The 21,620-nt window shown below is 38.5% G+C and overlaps 1 protein-coding gene across 1 annotated transcript in view; it reads left to right on the top strand.

Moving 5' to 3' along the window:
• The window catches only part of TPCN2 (two pore segment channel 2), a 28,142-nt gene extending 8,455 nt beyond the window's left edge, over nt 1–19,687 (top strand). The window contains exons 8-25 of the mRNA XM_061999346.1: nt 1,523–1,622; nt 1,911–1,976; nt 2,337–2,401; nt 5,242–5,339; nt 5,635–5,716; nt 7,078–7,164; nt 8,217–8,336; nt 8,631–8,690; nt 8,779–8,907; nt 9,552–9,601; nt 10,030–10,129; nt 11,018–11,089; nt 13,676–13,749; nt 14,139–14,229; nt 14,352–14,434; nt 14,818–14,899; nt 16,400–16,485; nt 17,207–19,687. Coding sequence (XP_061855330.1) covers nt 1,523–1,622; nt 1,911–1,976; nt 2,337–2,401; nt 5,242–5,339; nt 5,635–5,716; nt 7,078–7,164; nt 8,217–8,336; nt 8,631–8,690; nt 8,779–8,907; nt 9,552–9,601; nt 10,030–10,129; nt 11,018–11,089; nt 13,676–13,749; nt 14,139–14,229; nt 14,352–14,434; nt 14,818–14,899; nt 16,400–16,485; nt 17,207–17,285 — 1,524 coding nt within the window. The 3' untranslated portion in view covers nt 17,286–19,687. The remainder of the gene's footprint in view (nt 1–1,522; nt 1,623–1,910; nt 1,977–2,336; nt 2,402–5,241; nt 5,340–5,634; nt 5,717–7,077; nt 7,165–8,216; nt 8,337–8,630; nt 8,691–8,778; nt 8,908–9,551; nt 9,602–10,029; nt 10,130–11,017; nt 11,090–13,675; nt 13,750–14,138; nt 14,230–14,351; nt 14,435–14,817; nt 14,900–16,399; nt 16,486–17,206) is intronic.
• Nucleotides 19,688–21,620: the final 1,933 nt, after the last annotated feature.

The raw sequence follows: 21,620 nt of genomic DNA, 5'->3' as shown, positions 1-21,620 counted from the left end.
GTCTTGTGTATGTCCTCTAGAGGTACTTCTTTTCCAGTCTTTGCAGCAGATTCAAGGGCTGTTTCTTCCATGTTGGATGATTCATGTTTTTGCTGTTTATACTCAGTCTTTCTTAGCTGTCTCTACTTGAATTTGGGAAAAAATGTAAAAAAAACTGGGGATGGTCCAAGGTCAGACTCCCAGGACATTTTTGATGTGAATTTAGGTACCATCTGAGCTTTAGCAGATGATCTGATATTTCCACTAAGCCACAAAATATTTTTGATGATCTTAGTCACCGAAGTATTTGCAAATATTTTTGGGTGCTGTAGTTTTTTTTTAATTCCACCCCCTCCCCAGGATGTTGAAGCTCTTTGTGTTTTCATTTATACTGTACATAGCATTCTGAATCTTCATTCTTTCCAAAACAGAATAGTTACCCATTTTCCACTGGCCTAAAAGTCCTGTAATGGGCACTAATGCTGATTATAGTGGATTGTATTTTGTTGTGTGCTTTTATTTTAGAGGAAACAAATATTTACACAAATAAGATGGGGATAAACCTTGTGCTTATACTTCAAGTGCATCTGCATGTACATTATTGAAAAGAAGCCAGAAGCTTATCTGATTGTAGTCTTGCTGTAATTAAGCAGAGCCCCCTGTGAATACATTAAAGGATAACTGAAGAAAGGGATAAACCTTTGTTCCAAGTAGCAGTATTAACTTTTGGGCAAATGACTAATTCAGAGGATTATAAGTTTTCTATTTGGAAGTCAAAAGGCAAGTGAGACACATTTCTCATGCAATGAGTATGCCAGTAGTGCTGTAGGTGTTCAAAAGGAACTCAAGGATTTTTGTAACAAGGTAGTTAGTGAGGCAGCTGTTCATTACTGAGAATTGTTTTATTTTTGCTTTTCAGTAGAGACAAGATCCATTTTAATATTGTCCTCAAATTATGTTATCCTTTTGGGAAAGCCCTGGGTTGTAGTCGTAGAGTACCCAATTCTGAGTGATGAGATTTCTGTCTACACTGAGGTACAACATGCTGTGGCTGGAATGACAGAGAAAGCACCTTCTATATGCTGTTTTTTAAAATTTAAGTTGACACAAGATGTTATTATCCAATGATTTTTTGAAAATCATTTTCTTAAAGTCGTGTTTAGAAGAGCCTTTTATTTGCAGTACACTAGTATCTCTTGCAGTCTAAGAGGTGATGCTTTTTATATCAATCAAGGGTGGCTTCAGATTCCTATATTGTCTGTTTGTGCCATTATTGTTCTTCCCAGGTTGGAGGTGCTAGCTAGCCATAACTTCTGTACTGAGCGTCTCGTGTCTGTCTTAGCTTGCTGTTTTTCCTTATGTTTTTAGTGGCTGTTAAGTGAAGTGATTGCATTGTACTTCTCCACATTGTCCTAATTTTTATGTTTGTCCAAGCTTTTTTCACAGAGTAGTTTTGATTGTCTTCTTTTTTTTTCACCTCTTTATTTAGACAGTCTTGGTGATTCTTCAGTGTTTCTCTAACAATGAGCATCTCTCTGTCTAGGATGGCCAGCCAGATAAGGAGTGGATGGGATATTTCCGGAATTTGCCAGATTCACTGACATCACTGCTGGTCCTGCTGACTACTGCAAATAATCCTGATGGTGAGCAGTTTTTTCAGAAATAACTCTTGTCTCTCTTTTCAAGGGATAATAGAATAAGATTTTCTTCAGACTACTGTAAGCGTTCTTTCAACTCGTTCTTATGACAGCCAGAGGAAGGTTATGTGAGGTTTTTTTTCATGCCTTTAACTTGATTCCTGTCTTTCCTTGGGCCTAACAATAAAGTAGAGCTATATAAAAGCTTTTGCCAATTGCCAAAATTGTTAGGGTTCTCCAGTTTTTATCTTAAGCATTAAAGTCTTATTTCCTTTCTTGTTAAATCTGATATAGTGATGGTTCCTGCATATTCTATGAATCGAGCATATTCAATCTTCTTCATACTCTTCACTGTATTAGGTAAGTTACCTCTTCAGTAATTTAAAAACTTTGACACATCTGCGTGCCAGATACAGAATGTTTTATTTATCTAGGAAAATTTAATCATAAATCTCTCCTTTTTTATGGTTCTTCCAACTACTGAGCAGTGACTTGTAAGATAATTTTCATGAAAGGTACTTACTGTTTCTTTTTTTTTCAGTAAGTTATCATAGAGGAATGGATACATTACAGTATATCCAAACACTAAAATGTTTTGGAAATCAAGCACAAGGAAATGAATCCTTTTAAAATTTCAGATCTGTTTTAGTGTGTACATTGGAATTTCTTTGATAACCAGATATGTTTTTCAATAGTTCTTGCTGCCTCTTTCTCCAATAGGCAACTTGTTTCTGATGAACTTGCTTACAGCAATAATATACAACCAGTTTCGAGGATATCTTCTGGTGAGTAAAGCATTCTTAATTTCTGTGTTCTACCATGATGTTAAAATTGGGAAGCCCTGAGGATTATAAGTTTCACCTTCATGTTAAATCAGAATACCCTTCTAGTTATAGATACAGTTTTAAGATGCTAAAGGTTCTTTGATGTAGATACTGTTCACTTTATATGCTGTTGTAGCTTGATCCCTTTACATGACAAAATTAGCTGCTTGTATGTTGTGGATTTGCAATTTTGATTATTATTGGGGGGGGGGGGGGGGGCGAAGAAAACCACAACCCTATTGTAGAACTGAAAAAGAACCAATGAACTTCGTCTCTGTGAAGAAAACCAGTTGTGCTTTACTGTTTAAATAGCTATTGTTGCAGTTCCTAGCATTTGATTTCTCTGAGTAGCACAACTTGGGAAGCCTTCAATAAAAAAGAATCTCTGACTTTCTCACACTTGGTATTTTTCACTTCATTTTTATTGTGGTGGATGTGTGTGATGTTAGGAATGACTAGGGCAGTCTGCTGCCTCTAAAAGATGGATTTGAATCATGTGATAGACTTGTACCAGAAGCAGTTGCTGTAGATGTAGTAGTTACTCTTGATAATATTCAGCCTCAAACAAAAGGGATCTGTGCTTCTGGATATGCCTGATCATATCTAATTTTATTTTGCAGAGTATGAATCTCATATATAGTAGAATGTCCTCTTTGACTCAGGCATCTGTATTAGAGAAGTAAAAGCTGACCAAATACATGTGCTTCTGCATGCTGTTCAAAGAGCATTCAATCTGTGGCAATGATTAAACTCATTGCTAAGACTTCCTTTTCCTTCATCAACAAGCTGTGTGATGGTTTTTTTGTTGTGTTAGGTACACCAGTTTTACACTGGGAGTGTGATCTGGATTCCATTAGCAGGGGATAGTGGAAATGCTTTTTTCTGTATGAGATAGTGCAGCTGAACAATCTGGGAGGAATTGTAAGGAGCTGAGGCAAGAGTATTTTAGAAAGCGGGGACTAAGTCAAATGAATGATCATCTCTGTTACTTCTAAGAGGTTAAATTCGTGACTTTCCTTTTATTATCCCTAAAACAAATAACTGACTGGATAGGTGCTGGAAGGAACAGGCTGCATGGGTGCAGCTGGAGGTCTCCACAACTGGGCTTATCTCAGGCAGTGAATAGTACAGAATATCCAAGGTGCACTACAGCTGTTTAGCAGTTAAAGCACACAGTGGATTAATAGAAATAACACAGTCCTAAACTAAATATTAATAGTTGCCAGGCTCATGGTACACAACTGAATCTTCAGTCATGCCATCATCAGTCAAAAAGGGAGCTATCAGTCTCTTGCTTCTCATAACGGGCTGAGTTTCAATGTTGCTGAGGTGCTGTCTTGAAACTGTTTGAGATTTTTCTCTAAGCTCTGTAACTCCCATGGTAATTTTTTTCTCTTGAGTTAGTTCTTCAACAGTTTCACTTCCACTTTTTTTTTTCTTTTGTTTTACTTTTCTCTTATAGGTTTTATAAAACTTGACAGCTCAGCAGCAATGTTTTTGGTAAAGCTGAGTCAAGGCAGTGCAATGCAACAACACTGGAGTCTGCAGCTAAACCTCTGGACTGTAGTTTAAGCTTTTTTTTCCCTTTATGCCTGTGCAGTGACGGCCTCTGTAGCTTGGAATGAACATTGGTTTCCTATTGTGTATGTTCCAACTGGTCTTTTCTCATCCCTATGTTTCCTTCAGGTTTCATAGCAGAGGAAACTTGGTGACTTAAACTTTGGGTGTGATTTTCCTTCAATTCCTTCCTTATTTACTTCACCGTTTTACTTACGTAGTCTTAGAGTTCATTCAGCCCTTCAGAGAAGTGGAGTTGAGTGCTTGAGGGGAAAAGTAGAATAATAGCTGCTTTAGAAGAACTCCAGAGAGAAGTTAGTTTGTTGGATACTAAAGCCTTAGGCAATGTTACACGGAAGGAATTGCCTCCACCCTTTTGTGGGAGAAGAGTGTTTGAATCCGCAATATTCAAAGAGGAATTTTTGTAATCCTTTTCTCCTGCTTTGTTTCTTGCCTTCTTTCCTCTTTCCCATGTGAGATCATTCCATGATCTGACTCCCAATAAAGTGAGTTTGAAAGTGATTACTATGGAGAGAAAAATGAAGCATGAAAAACTGGCTCTGGCTTTCTCCTTTTTGGCAAGAAACTGCAGTTGGAGAAGCTGTCTGACTCTTTTCTTTGCACAGTAACGTGAATTTCTGTGAATACTCAGGCTTTACTCTTGGTATTGTCTCTGGAATAGGCATGTCCCTATGCAATCCAGAATTAAAAATAAACCATGACCTGGATGTTTACTTGAACTCCAGAGACTTTTTTACTTGCTTCCTTCCGTCTTGTACATGGAGTTCTTCAAGTGAGCGAGGCCTAGGGAAGCCTGTTTTTCTGATCTCTAATCGGGAGTCTGGGCTGTGTGCCAGAGGATCGATATATTATCTGACCATAGGACATAGTACTGCTTGAGGAGCTGGATAGCTCTGATCTTCGAGTCCTTCTGGTAGTAATGGGCTTCACTGATTTCAGCCTATGACTCTTCATGGTATTCCTTTTAAACTGTGGTATGTCTGTCCAGTTGTGCCCAGTATCTGGACAACTAGATCTCGTGGCTAATGATGAGGACTTTGACAGTGGGAGAATGAAAACAGTATCTTGCCTTCCTGAAAAATTATTTTACTTGAACTGAGACTTGCAGTAGGTTCTGTCTAAGCATTGGGCAAATAATTTACAGGTCCTACTTGAATCAGCTGGTCACATTTCCTTTAAACAAGTGAAAGTAAATTCTCTCCTCTGTCTGTTTTGCTGTCCAGAAATCGGTTCAGTCCTCTCTCTTCAGGAGGCGACTGGGAATCCGGGCTGCGTTTGAAGTGCTTTCTTCCCTGAAGGAGACTCCTGCTAATGCACAACAGTAAGTAAAGAATGTTGAAACAGTAGATTATGTAGGAGAAGAGAGAAGATTTTTAGTCCTCTTGTTTCATCAATTTACTGAGGGTTCCTTCTTGAAAAATGGCACTCTGTCGCTCATCAGTTTTATTTTATTGGATGTTTATAACCTACTGTTTGGGACTCATGGGCTGTGTTGCCTTTTTACTTCTAAATTTATCATCTTTTAAAAAAAAGACAGGAATAGTTGTTTGGAACAACTATTCTTGCCATCAAGACAGTTATCTCTTCCAGGGCCCATACTGTCTTCTTTTAAATAGGTCCTACGTCAGCACTGGGGCCTTACTGCAAGTGCTGCAGAAAGTTGAAATGGATTCTCGCTGCAAGCAAGCCATCATGAGAGTAAGAACTGGATTTTCTTGGTCTTTGTTTTGGTGACTGTCAAACCCTCTGACAGGGCAGCTGTGGAAACTGAAACTTCCTTAATCACACTATTGATCCAGGAGTGGTAGCTGTCAGCTGAGCTTGCTTTATGCTGCTTTCTTTAAGTGTGAACAGAGGCCCATCTCAGTGTGTATCTGTTTTGGTCTTTGCAACAAAACCAATCTTTGGGCAGTAATTTCACCTGAAGATTGTTACTTCTTTGATTGGTACAACGAGGAATGCATTCCTCAGTAGAGAGGTGTAAAGACAAAATTAGCTCTGCAAAACAAGTTTTCATTTTCTTTACTTTCTCTCTGGAAGTAAAGTATTTCTCACTGTGGTCTAGAGACTTCGTTCTACCGTTTGAAGATGTCTTTTGCTCATTGGATTTGAGCTGTGCTGCGCCCTGAAGTATTAATAGTTACATCAAGCTACAGGGAGAGTGTTTTTGCTTAACTGAAGGCTTGATTAATGTTGCAGTTCATGCCATGATTTTCAGAGATTAGGGAAGTTGCTTAGCTCTAACAGATAACATGGAGATTATTGGTGTGATTTCAGAAAATTTATCTAAAAGGAATATTGCTTTTTGAGAACAGCATTGCAGCAGGATTTGGAAGTCTGTAGTGTAAGATCTTCTGCCAAAAGGAAGTGACATTTCACAGCTGATAAAACATCAGCAATTGACTGGCTCCCATGTGAAGGTTGGAAGTGGAATGAAGAGGTATAAATGTGTGGCTTCCAGTTGTTGTTTGGTGTAGGGGATGTGTAAACAGGGGTGCTTGAGAATGAAGAGCCTGGTTTGTAGTTCTGCTGAGCTGTTCATTGCATTGTTGGTCAGGTACACAAATCCAAGTTTTATTTTTTCGTCTTGTTACTGGTGGGGTTTTTTCCCTTTCTTTTGTTGCTATGTGTGCTGCAGTTGCAGTTAGTGGTTTGCATGCTGTGAAACTGTCTCCATCATATTACAATCTGTGAAGTAATTCCATCATTTCAGGTAGTAACTTCTGCAGAGCAGAAATGACTGACGTAATATCTTCATTCCTTGGATCATAACATCATCATAGCAACAGTAGATGAGACGAATTCAAGTATGTTGAAAAAGCATGCTCCTTCTGAAGCAGCATATGATCCTAGAGAGGGAAAATAGAAAAGGCAAGATAAATCCCACAATTATGTGTCAGTTTTGTGTTAAAGCAATATCAAAGCTCAGTCTAATACCTTGGTGTAGGTTTATATTACATCTCCGTCCTTAGACTTTTAAGATATTCTGGGGGTATTTACACTCTTTAAAGATGCACCTGTTGCAGACCTTGATGTGAATGTTTCTGTTTCATGTGAAGTCACTCAAAATGTGCTCCAGTGATCAGCTGTCAGCTGCCCAGTTTCAGAAGCTCTTTGAAGAACTAGACAAAGATGCCATTAAGCAGGTATGTGTCTGACAGTCACTTACGAAGTGTCATAAGTTGAGTGTGATCTTGTGTGAGAATAAGTGATAGCACTCCACTGTGAAGCACATAAACAAACTTCAGAATGTGTTGAATGCAAAGTATGACAAGTGTCATTGATTTCTAAATTGTTCAAGGATTGTTGTTATAGTCACAAACAGCATTGCTTTAGGGACTTTTACAGCATTAGTTTGGGATTGTCAGGTGGCAATAAATATACAAAATGCACAGTTGTTTATTCTGTCAGTGTTTTTAAGCGACTTGGCCAGATAAAGTAGTTGAGGGCTCTGTGTGTGTATTTTTTGTTTAACAGGAAGATGAATTACAAGGAAACAGGGAATGGGAGATAAATTTATAGCACAGACTTTCTGAAAAGTGCTATGGAGAAATGAGTAGCTCTGTAGTAAATTGTTTTGGCTTAAATGCAAGGGATTTGTCTGTTTGTGACAGTCCTATATTAAAGCAATGCATCTCTGCTATATGTTAGTCTTTGCAAAGTAACAAATATGCTCAAGTGAAGTCTATTCTCAGCTCCCTGAATGAAGAATGGAATGTGGTTTCTTTAAGTGTTCAGATGAGGTTAGGCAGAAAGCAGTTTTCTCCACATGGAGAAAGAAGGAAAAAGAGATGATCTTTTCAATGGTTAGGAAATGTTCTCTTCTATGTTTTCATGCAACTAAGACTTCTGGATCTTTTAAGAGAGATTAAATGTTGGAAAATGGGGAAGGAATGTATACCATTAGGAGTTTATCCTGCTTGGAGCATGGAAAGAGGTTGGATTATCTACCTTCTTTGCCATTATCTTAAATTGTGCCATAATTATCAACCCATTTGCTAATCAGAAATGATCTCTTGTTGCCAAGAAACATCTGGAAACATCTAGATGCTAGAAACATCTTCCAGCTAAAATGGCAAAACTAGCATGTGACCTTGAAGTTTTGCTTTGAAAACATCTGTTTCTTAAATCTGAGATTGAATGTGTTTTTAAAGTTCTTATGCTTTGTGTTTCAGCATATCTTTTGTGTTCTTTGCAGCATCCTCCCAGTCCAGAATACCAATCCGATTTTATGCAGAAAATGCAGTTTGCCTTTGGCCATCCCTACTTTGGCTACTTAGGGAATGTTGTAGCCCTTGCAAATATAATTTCTATCTGTGTAAGTAAAAGGGTTTTTTGATTGTTTAGTGGTGTATTTTTCCCCTGCTATCAACATCAGTTCTGTTTTTGTTCTTTAGCCTCTTTTCTTAAAACCACTTTTTGTACCACACTTAGATGTCTGGCGTGCTGTAGTGAGGTGAAGCCTTAGGAGAGAGCGTGCCTGCAGTTAAATACATTCTGAGCTGCTTGAAAAATGTTATGCTTTGCACAGAAGACTGTTCTTATGCTTAAAAAAAACTATTTTATGCATCAGTAAAACAGTGGATTCATAAAATATTTCTTGTTGTTTAAGGTGGTTTTGGTGTTGGATGCAGATAAGCAGCCATCTGAAAGAGATGACTTCTTCCTGGGGGTAAGATGCAACAGTATTCCTACGGTTATTGATTGCTGTTCCCTGAGGTGGCAATCATTCTAACAGTTATTTTTATTTTTGGGGCAAGGCTATCAACTGCTTTTTCATCCTATACTATCTGCTGGAAATGTTGCTGAAAATCTTAGCAATGGGCTTGAAAAGATACTTGTCATACCCAAGCAATAGATTTGATGGACTTCTGACAGTAATTTTGTTGGTAAGCTTTTTTTTTTTTTTTTTTAACTTCCATATTCCAGGACTTGTTGAACAGGATGATGAGGAACTGCAAGAGCTAATGGAATTGCTTTTTATTCAACACTAGTACACTGAGTTAAACAGGATGAGCCAGTGTTGTTGTTGCCAGTGGTTTGAATGCTATGGTGGCACATGATTTTCTTAGAGTCTCCTTGCTGAAGGCAGGCATTTTTACATGGATGGAAAGGGTGAACTTTCTCACGAGCAGCCTTTGTAATGTTAGTTGGAAACATTCAGTTCTTGGAGTGATTACATCAGGAGTTCTGTTACATAGCTAAAAATCACTTTGTTTTTTGAATTCATTCTCTACCTGTTTTTTTAAAATTATCCTTATTTGGTGAAAGCTCAAAACCCATATGGCAGATGGGGCCACATTCATGATGAATATCATTCACTGTACATCCTTCTGTGTCACTGTTGCGTGATGTGCATACATGGGATTAATTTGGGAAGTACCTAGTCAAATATGATCATTTCAGAGCTTCCAAAACAGTTAAATTAGCACCTTCAAGCTTTTGAAAACGTTTCCTGTCAAGAAGCTTTAACATAATTTTTGGAACTCAGAATTACCAAGTAAGATTTTAACTTCTTTGTTTCTTCTCTAAGATTTTGGAGATAGCAACTTTTGCTGTGTATGGATTTCCTCATCATGGTTGGTATGTAATCCCTCTGAACTCTTGCACTTTGTTTGCTATTTGTTATGGGTCAAGGGAATGCACACACATGTTCATACACAGTTATGTCATTACACTGTGATTGTCAGCCCAGTCTATAATTTACCCAACCTAGTAGTTTTCTTTACTCATGCCGCTGACCATTTTGTTGGCCTTCTGCTGATCTTGTTGCAGTTTGTCCCTTTCTTGTATTGGGGATTCCAAAAGTGGATGCAGTGTTCTAGTCAGTCATGGGTTATAAATTGTGTATACATGAGAAAATAGAACTCCTCTTTTTTCCCTCCTCAAGTTTTTCCATATACTGTGGATGTTAATCAGAAGTTGTAGGGAATTCACAGTTACCTACAGCCCAGTGGATTTAACTGTGTCTTTCTATCATGGGCTGATTTATCTTCTTCCATCTTTCCTAGGAGACCCGAGTTCATGGGCTTATTATCCCTGTGGGATATGGTGCGATTGGTGAACATGTTAATTGTGTTCCGGTTCCTGCGGATTATTCCTAATATGAAGGTGTTTATCATTCCATGCTTCTTACTTCTTTGTTGGTCAAGTCATGAATGTTGTTAAAGCCTTATCGGAATAACATGTAGATTGCAATTCTCGTGCACTTGAATGGAACTATAACTCGGCTCTGTTGTCTGGACTATTGCACAGCACCTCACCGCCTCTGTAGCGGATTTTCCCTGTTGGGAAGAAAGGAAGTTCTTTTGACATCATTGCAATTGATGCTGGTATTCTAAAATAGACAAGTGCATCCAGAAACACTTTAGCAACTTGTATAGTGCTTCAGTCTTAGAGTAGATATGATATCCTTGAAGACCTTTGTACTCGGGAGATGATAGACTCGCTAGATACTGCAACCCATTTTGGTCATGAAAAGAGTTACTTGTGACAAATCTATCTTTCAGCTTTCCCAGTAGGAGTATTGCCACCAGAAAACTTTAAATCTGAAATACTTTTACGTTGTTTGATTGTTTGTTGTTATCCTGCATTTAGACTTGCTTGAAAGAGAAGCTCAGATTAATGTCAGGTGCAGAACTTGTGTCTTAGTTCAATAAGTCATAAATGTCCACGTGGTGTAATCAGAAGTCATAATGTCAGTGGAAACTGTAAACCAGAAGTGATGTGGATCAAATACAAAGCACTGCTCCTCCCCTAGTCTTTCTAAACACAGAGATCTTAAAGTTACAGTGCCCGTGTACATGTAAAACTTTATGATAATGTCTGTGTATGAAGAGGACTACAATATTGTTAATTGTATCTTGTGGAAATATCACTGCATTTAGATAGAGCTCACTTTTCCTATTCAATATTTCTTTGTCCTTTCAGTTAAAGTAATTTGATATGAGTTGGAAGTGTGATGAATGTCGTGCATATAACATTCTGATTTTGTTTTAGTTCATGTCTTTGGTTGTTACTACATTGCTGGATCTGGTAAAAAACTTGAGAGCCTTTGCTGGAATCCTTATGGTAAGTCATGATGCAAGATTGTAATTTCCTTTCTTACAGTTAGAAGGATAATAAGAGTACATCATCAACAAAGTAAACAAGATTGTTTGACAGTCTTCTGTCTCCAGGGTATGTCTTGCAAAGCTGGAACAAACTTGTTTAGTTCTGGGCTGTGCACAGTCACAAGGCCTTGTTCATCAGTTTCTTTTAGGAGTGTCTCTGAAAGATTGTTTGAAACTTCCTCAGAGTGCTCACCACAGGCTGGACACACTTAGCATCAGGTGAATTTTTATTTGAAACTAAAGCAGCCTAATTTTCCTTACCCTGGCTTGCTTAAATAACAAAACAACTTGACAATTGTGTTCAGTGGAGAAGGTCTGGAAATGGCATGTTTGGACACGATTTATAAAAGCCTCTCCCATCCTGGTTTAGGTGTGTCTGTGCAGATCATGTTCTCTGTAAACATGTGATTAAAGGATGGATCACAGTGAGTGATGTCCATTACATAAATCCTCCATTTCTCAACTCTTTTGTTTCTGACTTTTCAATTATGTGTTATGGGAGAGCAAAGACTTGCCTGGGTAGGTTTTTTTTGTTGTGTTTTTTTTAGGATACCTTAATTTGAGGTAATTAAGAGAACAAGAACTTGCTGTGTTACTTATTGTCTAAAAAATTGTTCTAGTCTGTGTACTTAGCATGCAATTTACCCTGAATATCTGATTTTGTCATTAGTCATCTCTGCCTTTATCTGTAGCAAGGGGGCTTTAAGTTGCAGTCTGCAGACATTTATGTTACAATTGGAAATTAAGATATTGGTTCAGGCAAAGACAGGTTGGTAACAACTTTGTGCTGTACAAATCACACTTGCCACTGGGAGCTACTCTTGAAACTGAGAAGTACTTTGGGAATACATGAACTGCAAAGTTAAAATTAGCCTTTGCAGGTGAAAGAACATTCTGGGAGCCTAAATACCAATCTTGCATGTGCTAGGAACAGGTTTAGTATAATAAAAACCTTTTCATTATTCAGTTTGTTACTCAATGTAATAAGCTGTCTAAAAGCTAACTGCAGTTGTGCTTGTTCAGCCAGTTCCTAGTTAAGTACACAGACCATGCTAAAGGAGCCCACACTTGCCTGTCCCTTCTGCCAGCCTCTGGCAGAGTTGTCGTGCATAGTAGGGGAGGCAGCGGCTGATACTGCTGCTGGGTCTGACAGATCACATCAGAGCCTTGGGAGACGGCAGTTGTGGGGTGAGCTGTTTTGTGCTTTACACTAGGACTTTGGAGCTATGTTGCTCCTGGCATGGCTGCTTCTGGGCTGTAATAGTCTCTGGAAGCTCTTTTCATTCCTGAAAGACAAGGTTAAGCTGGCAGAAGCTTGTAGTAATACACTTGATTTTCTTTTTAGGAATGATGTCTTAGTGTTTCAGTGTGATGTCCATTTATGTAGGACATAACACTCATGAAGGGGTTTAAATGCCTACTGCTGTTTGCCCTTAATGCTGAGGGTGTGAATTGCAGTTTTTTATCAATTTTGAGGTGAGTCTGCTGTGGTGTTTGCTGCTTCCAATAATGTAATTTGCTTTTACTTGAGGTTACATGGAAGCTGTCACTGAGCTTCTACTGTAGTGAAGTCTGACTCCATTACTAGCTGATGCAAAACATCTTGCCTAATGTTAGCCTGGAACATGTGCTGATAGGGTAATGTAGCTGATTAGCTAATTTCTCAGGCAGTGCATGTTTTAAACACAACTTTCTCAAAACATAAAATTAACTTTATTACTGCCAAGTCAGATACCCCATCTTCTGGCAGACAGTGGAATGTCAGCCTCAACTTATTCCAGTAGTGTTCAAAGTGCTGTGGTTCATAAGTCAGGGCAGTTTGTCTTTTATTCCTTCCAGACCTCCCTCTTGGGTCTGTTTTGTAACAAAATGCAGCAATACAACTAATGATATTTTCAATTGAGAACTCTGCTTGTTTCAGGCCATCCTAGAGCAAATGGCTCTTCATTCAGAGTCAAGTTGTAGGTTATTTCTAGAACAATCTTTTTAGGATAAAAATTGCAACATCACCAAGGCAACTGTAGAAGTCTGTGAAAGGCATTCCCTTATAAAAAGGTTTGCAGAAGACAGAAGTTCCAACATCTTTGTGTTATTGCAAACTTTATTTTGAGATTACTGTTGCATTCTTTTAAGTGGCTGCTCATGTAACATAAAATTATGTTATGTTTTCCCTAAATCTTGCAGAAAACACTCCAGATATTTAGATCCTTGTAAATATAGCACTGTTTTTTGGCTTTAAGTCATTATTCTGTTGCTTTAATAGTTAAATATCAGCATTCTGAGACACAGAAAAGTAAAACAGATTGAAGAAGAAAAGGATTTAATGCATTTTAACAACTGAAAGTTAAATAGAATATTAAAAAGTGAGAGTGAACAGCTGAATAATACAGACTGAAATATTTACACTTTAACAGCTTCAGGCATTGTTCTTTACGAAATTCCTTTAACTATAGGACTGATTCTATGTTAATTGCATCGGGTTTTTAATTTAGTGACAGAAATATTCAGAAATATTTAAAACTAAACTTGCTTGTACTTCTCCCAGGTGGTTTTCTATGCCTTTGCTATAACTGGCATAATGCTATTTGAAGGTGCTGTTGTTCCCTTGGGCAATACCAGGTAACATTCTAAACATCGTTTCTCAGAATCTGTTTTTCACAAGCATCTGCAACTCAGTACCTCTGAGTGTTTGTGGTTGGTTTTGTGGTTTTGGCTTTTGTTTTTTTAACTCTGATTCTTGGAGCCACTCTCCTTGTAAAGTTGAATCCCACTGACTTTTTTTCAGCTGTTAATCCTTCTGTTTCTTCTTGCTCTATTGAAGTTGCAGGAACATTTACCTGTAGCTTGAAATTTTACCCTGTTGTAGTTTGAATGCTCTTAAAACTATTTTTTCTTGTTTTCTGCCCATATGAGAGACTTAAATTTCTACAAGGCTCTCAGAAGAACCTTGTTTTTAAGATGTGGTGCACAGAAAACTATGCTCACATCAGCCTGTAATTCTCTTCTAGTGCTGTCAATACAACCTATGGTAATGGCACTCTGCAGTGTGGGACCTATGAGCAGCTGGAATATTGGCCCAACAACTTTGATGACTTTGCAGTGAGTCTGATCATTGATGGAGTCTGTTCCTCTTTCCCTCTCTACTTGTCTCTTCCCCTCGTTTTCTGAGACTTAAGTGTGTGATATAGCCACTCAGCTTCTGTTTTGCTTATCTTGTCTAGGCAGCAGTGGTGACCCTCTGGGATGTGATGGTGGTGAACAACTGGCAAGTCTTTTTGGAAGCGTTTTCGAGATATTCAAGTCCGTAAGTGGCAGTAAGAATATTGAACAAGTCTCATATAAATCTAGCTTGTAAGGTGACTGAAGAAGAATTATACACATGGCATACTTCCTATCATCTGCTAAGAGAGATGCTGCTTTCCTTCCTATTGGGGCATTTCAGGTATATAGGAACTAGTACTTAATGACTATTCTTTAACTTGATGGTTGGTCTCAAGCTTGATTTGGTGCCACTTGATGAAGGGCTAAGATTTTAAAGTTTTTGATGTTCCAGACCTCCATTTACATTAAGAAAGTATTAGTATTACACTTTAAGGAAAAATGTCAGTTCACAACTCTCGTTAGTCACTTTCAGGCAGGGGTTGTTTACTGCTTACTTCACTTAGTGTCTGTTAATCTGACCTGCAGGTGGGCAAAGATATATTTTGTAGCCTGGTGGTTGATCTCCTCTGTCATCTGGGTTAATCTCTTCGTAGCTTTACTTCTAGAGGTAAGGAAATGTCTTTATTTGGTATTAGGTCCTGAATTAAGCTCTAATCTGCGTGGGAAATGAAAAGATGCCCGACATCTTGGTGTTGTGTGTGTGTTTACATCATCTTCCTCCTTGCTGCTCTTCCCCCAAGATGCAGAGGAAGCATTTTCTTCTTCCCAGACAACTGCATATTCTGTTTGCAACTTTTTTACAAGTCTGGTTGCATTTCGTTGTGTGTGTACATTTGTCATTACAGCTCACTCTCTATAGAGTTGAAAAATATTTTAAGTATTATAAATTCTCTCGTCTCTTGTATGTTTGGCTTTTACCTTCAGACTTAGTTATTCAGGATGCAGCCTTCTTTCATTTGGATTTGTTAGCAAAGTTAGCACTTTAAAAATTAACATTTTAATTGGTTGTCCTGTGGAGTTTCTTCCCGCTCCAATTTGAATTACTACCCTTATTCAGTTCCACACCAGAAGAGTGGAAATGATTACTTATTTTGAAGAGATCTTCTTCTTGTGTTTTGTACAGAACCTATGGAAATGTAGGTACTTAAGCCATGCCATGAAGAGCCAGTAGTTCCATTAGGTTCTCCTGTTTATGTACTTCTCTACAAATCCAGATAGCTTTTGAGTTTTTGATGGTGAAGGGAATGTTAATCATAAATAATGGAGGAAAGTGAGTACCTGTAGAGGGCACTTCACCCCATCTTAAAACCTATGAAAATTTCTTTTGGAGATGCTCTTGTTGCTGTTGACTGTACTGAGAACTAAAATGGTCTATTCCGGGCAGAATCATAGCAAACATTTAGACAGCAACTTAGGTATGAGTCTCACGTTGAACATCGGTCTTGCCCACGAGTGCTTCAGAAAAGAGTCTCTGTTCTAGCTGGAGACTAATCCTATGAAATCTACCAGCTTGCTTCTGCAGGGCCATGGCCAAAGCTTGCTGATAGAGCCAAGGTGCAGAGCTCTATAGCAGGAGAGCAGGATGTCACTATTTTTCTTCTCTTATCTTTTTCTTTCCCCTGAGCTGTGTTTTCTCTCTAGGGATTGATTTGTCAGAGTACTTAAAAATGGATAAGGGAACGTACCAAAACCATGGGTTGAGTTGAAGTTGTGATGCCTGGACTAGGAATATATTTATATATTGTCAAGTATTTTAAAGAGGAAAAAATTCAAAGCAGGTGAACTCCTATGAGGCGTTCACATGGTAATCCTGAGGATGCAGTCCTTGCTAGGAACAGACGGCAGCAGGACTGTCTTCTGTTCTGTTCTTTCAGTTTGTGATGAAAAAGTGATTTCATTCCTGACCAGCAGGCTTTAATAAAATAGTGACCCGCAGACAATAAATATGATAATGCCTAAATAAAGCACTTCTCTGACACTCTATGTTAAAAACAAACCTCAGTCCCCTCCCAGATATTACCTGTAAATATATTGACCTGGTATTACGTATTTTCTGATGTCACCAGAAGTAGTCTTTAGCTTTTTCCCTGTTCCTTTTGCATTTCAGAACTTTATTCACAAATGGGACCGTCGGTGTCATCGAGAGTCTCTTTCAGATATTGAATACCAGAGAACAGTTGAACTCATGTTCAGGTGGGTTGAACTGGGCTTGATAGACAAAAAAAAGAAACCCTAGTTTTTTTTATGTTCGTCTGTTTTCAAGTGTGCTAGCTGCAAGAGGGTGAAAGGCTTGTCTTCTATTTCTTTCTTTTGAAGCAAACTGTTTCATCGGTTAGTTTGGAACAAAATCGGAGTGTGCTTTAGTTAGGCCTGCTTTAAGCTGACTTGGTAGCCTAACCATTGTATGCTTTCTGCCTGTAGCATGATGAGAAGAGTTGGTGAGTGTGGGAGGGGGACTGTGCTGAGAGGGAGAAGAAAAGGGAAGATGAGGGAAGTGATGCACATTCTTGGCTTATCATGAAATTCTGGGTGGTGAGTTGATATGCGATGATCATACACAAGTGGAACTTCTGGTGCACATTGGATATTCAATAGTAGCATTGGGAACATGTTCTCATTTGGGAGTTTTTTCAGGAAAACACATCAACTGACCTTCAGTTGTATTGTACTCTGTGCAGGAAATTGCTTCCCTGCTTCTTATGGGAAAACAGCTGCTGGTTTCCGTGACACATCTGTAAAGGATGGATCACTTGCAAGTAGATGCATCTTTAGGGAGCATCAGCTTATTGTAACTTTAATTCCTTATTTCATTCTTAAAACAAGCACATGCTACATCTGAGTGTGTGCATTGCAGAAACAAATGCTGAGAAGTTTCCTTTGCTTTCCCCTAACAACTTATCCATTTTCTTTGTAGAGATGTTTTGGAAGAACCTACAGAGGAAGAATTGATGGAAAAACTACACCAGCATCCACACCTGCAGTTATGTAGGTGACTGATGGGAAAGGACTGATTTATTTAGACCTCTGTTTTCTTGAGGTCGTCAGCTGGACAAAACTGAATGGATGTTCTGTGAGGTGCTTTTAGGAGAAAGGCTTGTAGGACACTATGTGAAGTTTTGCTTGGCAGTTCTCTGTGGAAAGAGGGTTTTTACTTTTGATTCCTATCTTTTTTTGAAAAAGATTTGAATCCTCTCATTTGACTTGCTTTTAAGTTGCAATTTTAATGTTCCAGCAGTTATTTTTTTATAAACTGTTGATATCAGAATGTTTTATTTTCTCTGTTTTTTCTTTTTAAGAAGTGAAAGTGTGTTTAAAATGACAGTGCACTTTAAAACATGAACTCTGTAACCACTAAGCCTGCTACTTATTTCAGCACAAGAAAAACGGAACTGCCTTTTTGTATAGGTGAGTGTGGCAAGGGCTGTGCCCTGCAATTCGTAAGTGGATTAGGCAGGACCAGAGCAAAATCCTTAATCTTTTTTTGTAATAAGAATTGAAACACTTATGTTTACTGAAATATGACACCAGCATATCTCACCAAATCATCACTTCAGAACATATCAATTTAAACTCAGTAATGGGAATGCCTGCTTCGCGCAGCCTCTCTGTTTTTGATCCAGGGTATGTGCTGGTTGCATCATGCTGGTAACTTTGAGAGCAGTTGTAACTTGGAATGGAGCATATTGCACTCATGATTTTGAATGTGGTGGAACTGAACTCGTTTAGAGTAAATATTCTCACGTTGCTTTTTAATGAACCTCTTCCTCTTACTTTCTTCTAAGTCCTTTTCTGTGCTGTATCATATTCCATGAAAAAGCTGAGGGGAATGAGCTTTGGCCAGATTGTAGCACCATGGTCACTGCAAGTCTCTCACTTAAAGCTGGGAGAAAGGCTCAATGGGATAATTAAAGTGCTTAGCAGTTCAAATTTTCACTCAAGTCTGTGGGAGTTTAAAGTATTGCTAGACCACATTTGTTCATAACTTAATGACCACATGGTTAAACCGCTAACTTTCACCTGGGTAGTACTTTTTGGGTAAATCACTTTGTCAACAAATCCAAAGTTGTGGATTAGCAGTAAGCTATGTCCCTGTGCTTTTCATGATTCCTTTGTGTTCCTTTAAAAAAGGTGGTTTTGTCTGAGTCTTTATCACTTAACTAGTAAATAACTGTGAAGAACAGAATCAATCCCAACTACTATTTTTATATGTAAAAGTGCAACTATCCTTTGGGGTTGTGCCTTGTCATAGAAACCCTTGTCACTGAAATAGACATTATTGCAATCATCCTTGCATTGACAGAGGCTTGGGGAAGGTAATTGGCCACAAAACACTGCTGCTATCTGCAAGTTATTTGATCCTTTTTTAGAAAACAAAACCAGTCTTTTTCAAGTACCAAGTAGTCATCCTGTATACTTTTCCTCTTTTTTTTGTCTTTCATCATTTCTTTCCTGCACAAAGAAGATGAAAATATAAAAAACAGTGATTCTTGCTGTTTCTTTATCTTCTGCTTATATTTTCCTTGTGCTGTGGAACAAAATGCGATGTAGCTTGCATATGTGTAGAAAAAGTCTGAACTGAGTTCTGAGCCACTCCAGCAATCTTTCCTTAATTTTGTAGTCTTGCGTCTTAACCATGCTTCTGTCTCTGATCAGAAAAATCCACCCAGTAACTCACTGCACTGGTTTCAGTGGCATTACCATCCTTATTTTCAGTCATATACATAGGACATGCAGCATGGCAAATAAAGGCATCAGCACACGGTTTTTCTAGAGTTGAGCTTGTTTTTTCTGTATATGTTTTTGTGTCGGGATCATTTCTGCTTGTTCTAGCATGATGTAATCACTGCCACCAATTTATTGGCACTTACTAACAGAGGCTCAATACTCTATTTTACCTTTTTACTTGAAACGTTTTTGTTTTCCCGTTTTCTGAGTACTCAGAGAGGTAGTTTTGCCTTGCCAAGAATGAAGTGTCTGGTTCTTATCTACCCGCAAGGTTAATTTTGTCTCTTAAGATTGTCTGGATGTGGGTTTTATTTTTGCCATTCCATTCCACCGCAGTCTACCAAAGGAGCACAAATTGGTGTAGGATTATCATAAGCATCACAAATGTTTCCATTATGCAGTCTTTGCATCTGGATGAAGTGATGTGAAGGCGACTTTCTGATGGGCATTGGCTTAGTTTTGTTCTTAGTTCACATTTTTGTGTAACTTGACTGAAAGTGTAACTAGAATTTAAGACAAAATTGTAGTACTTCATGTCACTTTGTACTGGGATATGTAGATGACCTAATGGTGTTATGCAATAATTGTATAAATCATGAAAATGAGTGTGTGTAACTAGGTAAAATGATGTTTGCATTATTAAAAAAAAACCTCCCTTCTCTTTCTTATATCTCTGGTCTGTTTTTGCCCTTCCCTGTGCTGCTCATTTCAGTTGGGCTCAGCATTTCTGTGCTCATTATCTCTACTAGTTGAAGGCTGGGCCCATGGAAGAGCCTACATGCAAGTTTCTAACTGCCTAGTTTCAAAATGCAGGACCTAAAGCATTCTGCTCCAGTTCTAGAAGCACATATCATCTGTTGGTACTTGGTATCTTAACTTTTAAGGTGAAACTTTGTTGGAATTGAGTGCTGAGGGTGAGCAGCTTGATTTCCATTTGCATTTCAGTCTTTGCATCTGCAAACTAGATACTCCACAATCTCTTTCTTCCTTGAAAAGATGTGTCCATTAAGCATTCCCGTGGCACTTTGACTGGGACAGATTTGGCACAGAATTTAGCAGAGTTCATGGCATTCTTCTGAAACAGGTTCTGATTTAGAAGATTTTTAAGAAAACAGAATCAGTTCTGGGACAAGCTAAAGGCTTAAGTTTGCTGATGTCTCTGACTATGGCTGTTGTGAATGCTTAGATGAATCATGTGAAAGCCAAAACAAATAGAATACCATCTTGTGTTATTAAATCGGGCTTAGCTTTTCTAGCTTCTGAGGGAGTGCCTCAATCACCAGGCTGTTGGCTAATTTGAGATTCCTCACATGACTTTTTTTTCATCCCTTACTGATTTGCAGTGAATTTGTATCACTTAAAGATTGAGGAACAGAGGGAGAAGATAGACACAAGCTAAATGTTCTTGATTCTTTCAGTAGAAATACAGTGATAAACCTCACAAGCACACTTAACTATGGAAAAAAAAAAGAGCCTGTATTGGTACAATTAGGGCAGCTAGAATAACCTAGTAACTGTAGAAATTGCAAACAAAGGAAGAAATACTGTCTTGGGTGTCAAGAGTTTATGTGAATAATGTGTATGAGATGTACTTTCTCGACCTCTCTTGTTGCTGTGATATTGTAGGATCTCTTCACACAGTTTAGGAAACATCTTTTTCATCCCTCCAATATCTTTTAAGTGCACAAAAATATAGAGATATCCAAAGCTATCAGAAAAGATGGAGCCTATAGGAAGCTGGTGCAGGTATAACTGGCTTCTATTCCAAGTCTAAGCACTTCATTATATGGGACACTGTTTCAAAATGATAGAGGAAATTGCCAAAATTATCAAAGTAAAATTGGAGAGAAATATAGATTGTTACTGTTGAGAAACACAGAGCAAGGAGTAAGTGGTGTTAGAAAACAAATGTTCTAGGGCTTATTAGTGTACTTATGAATTGAATGAGCTAACAGCATCTGTAAGAGATCAAAAGCCTGGACATGTTCTTATGTGACCTGATCTAGGTGACCCTGCTTCTGCAGGGGGTTTGGACTAGATGAGCTCTAGAGGTCCCTTCTAACCCCTACCATTCTATGATTCTAAGATAAATTTGTTTTGCTGTAATTTGCAGTGGTGCTTCCCTTTAGGCCTGACTGTGCCTGTTTTGGGCTCTGCTTTTTAAAATAAATGGGTGGGGTAGGCATTTGTTCCAGGACAGTAACAGAGGTCTCAAATTTGGAAGGTGTGAGTTGGGAAGAACTTTGAAGGAAATTTCTTCAAGCAAATATTTTTTCTAAACAATATTTAAGTCTGTAAGTAGCTGAGAGGAGTGAGAAGTCTGTAAGTAGCTGAGAGGAGTGAGCTGTTGATGTTACGGAATCTCTGTGTGCCAATTGCAGGACAAGTTGTAGTTGGATTATGGCAAAAAGTTACCAGACGTAACAGGTGCTTCTTAGCACTGAGCACTGTGCTCTGGCAAGTCACAGACTCCACTTCAGTGCCCTTGTAGGAAGGGTTTGACACTCACCTGCTATAGCTTTGTTTGGATGTTTGTGAACCTGCCCCTACTTGGTGATGCCTCAGCTGGTCCCTGAGGTCCTGTCCCGCCTACCTCTCTGGTT

Source organism: Colius striatus, chromosome 7 (genome assembly GCF_028858725.1).
Source record: "Colius striatus isolate bColStr4 chromosome 7, bColStr4.1.hap1, whole genome shotgun sequence".
In the NCBI taxonomy this organism is placed as follows: domain Eukaryota; kingdom Metazoa; phylum Chordata; class Aves; order Coliiformes; family Coliidae; genus Colius; species Colius striatus.
The sequence above is the reverse complement of the archived record's forward strand: the minus strand, read 5'-3'. Positions and strand labels throughout refer to the sequence as shown.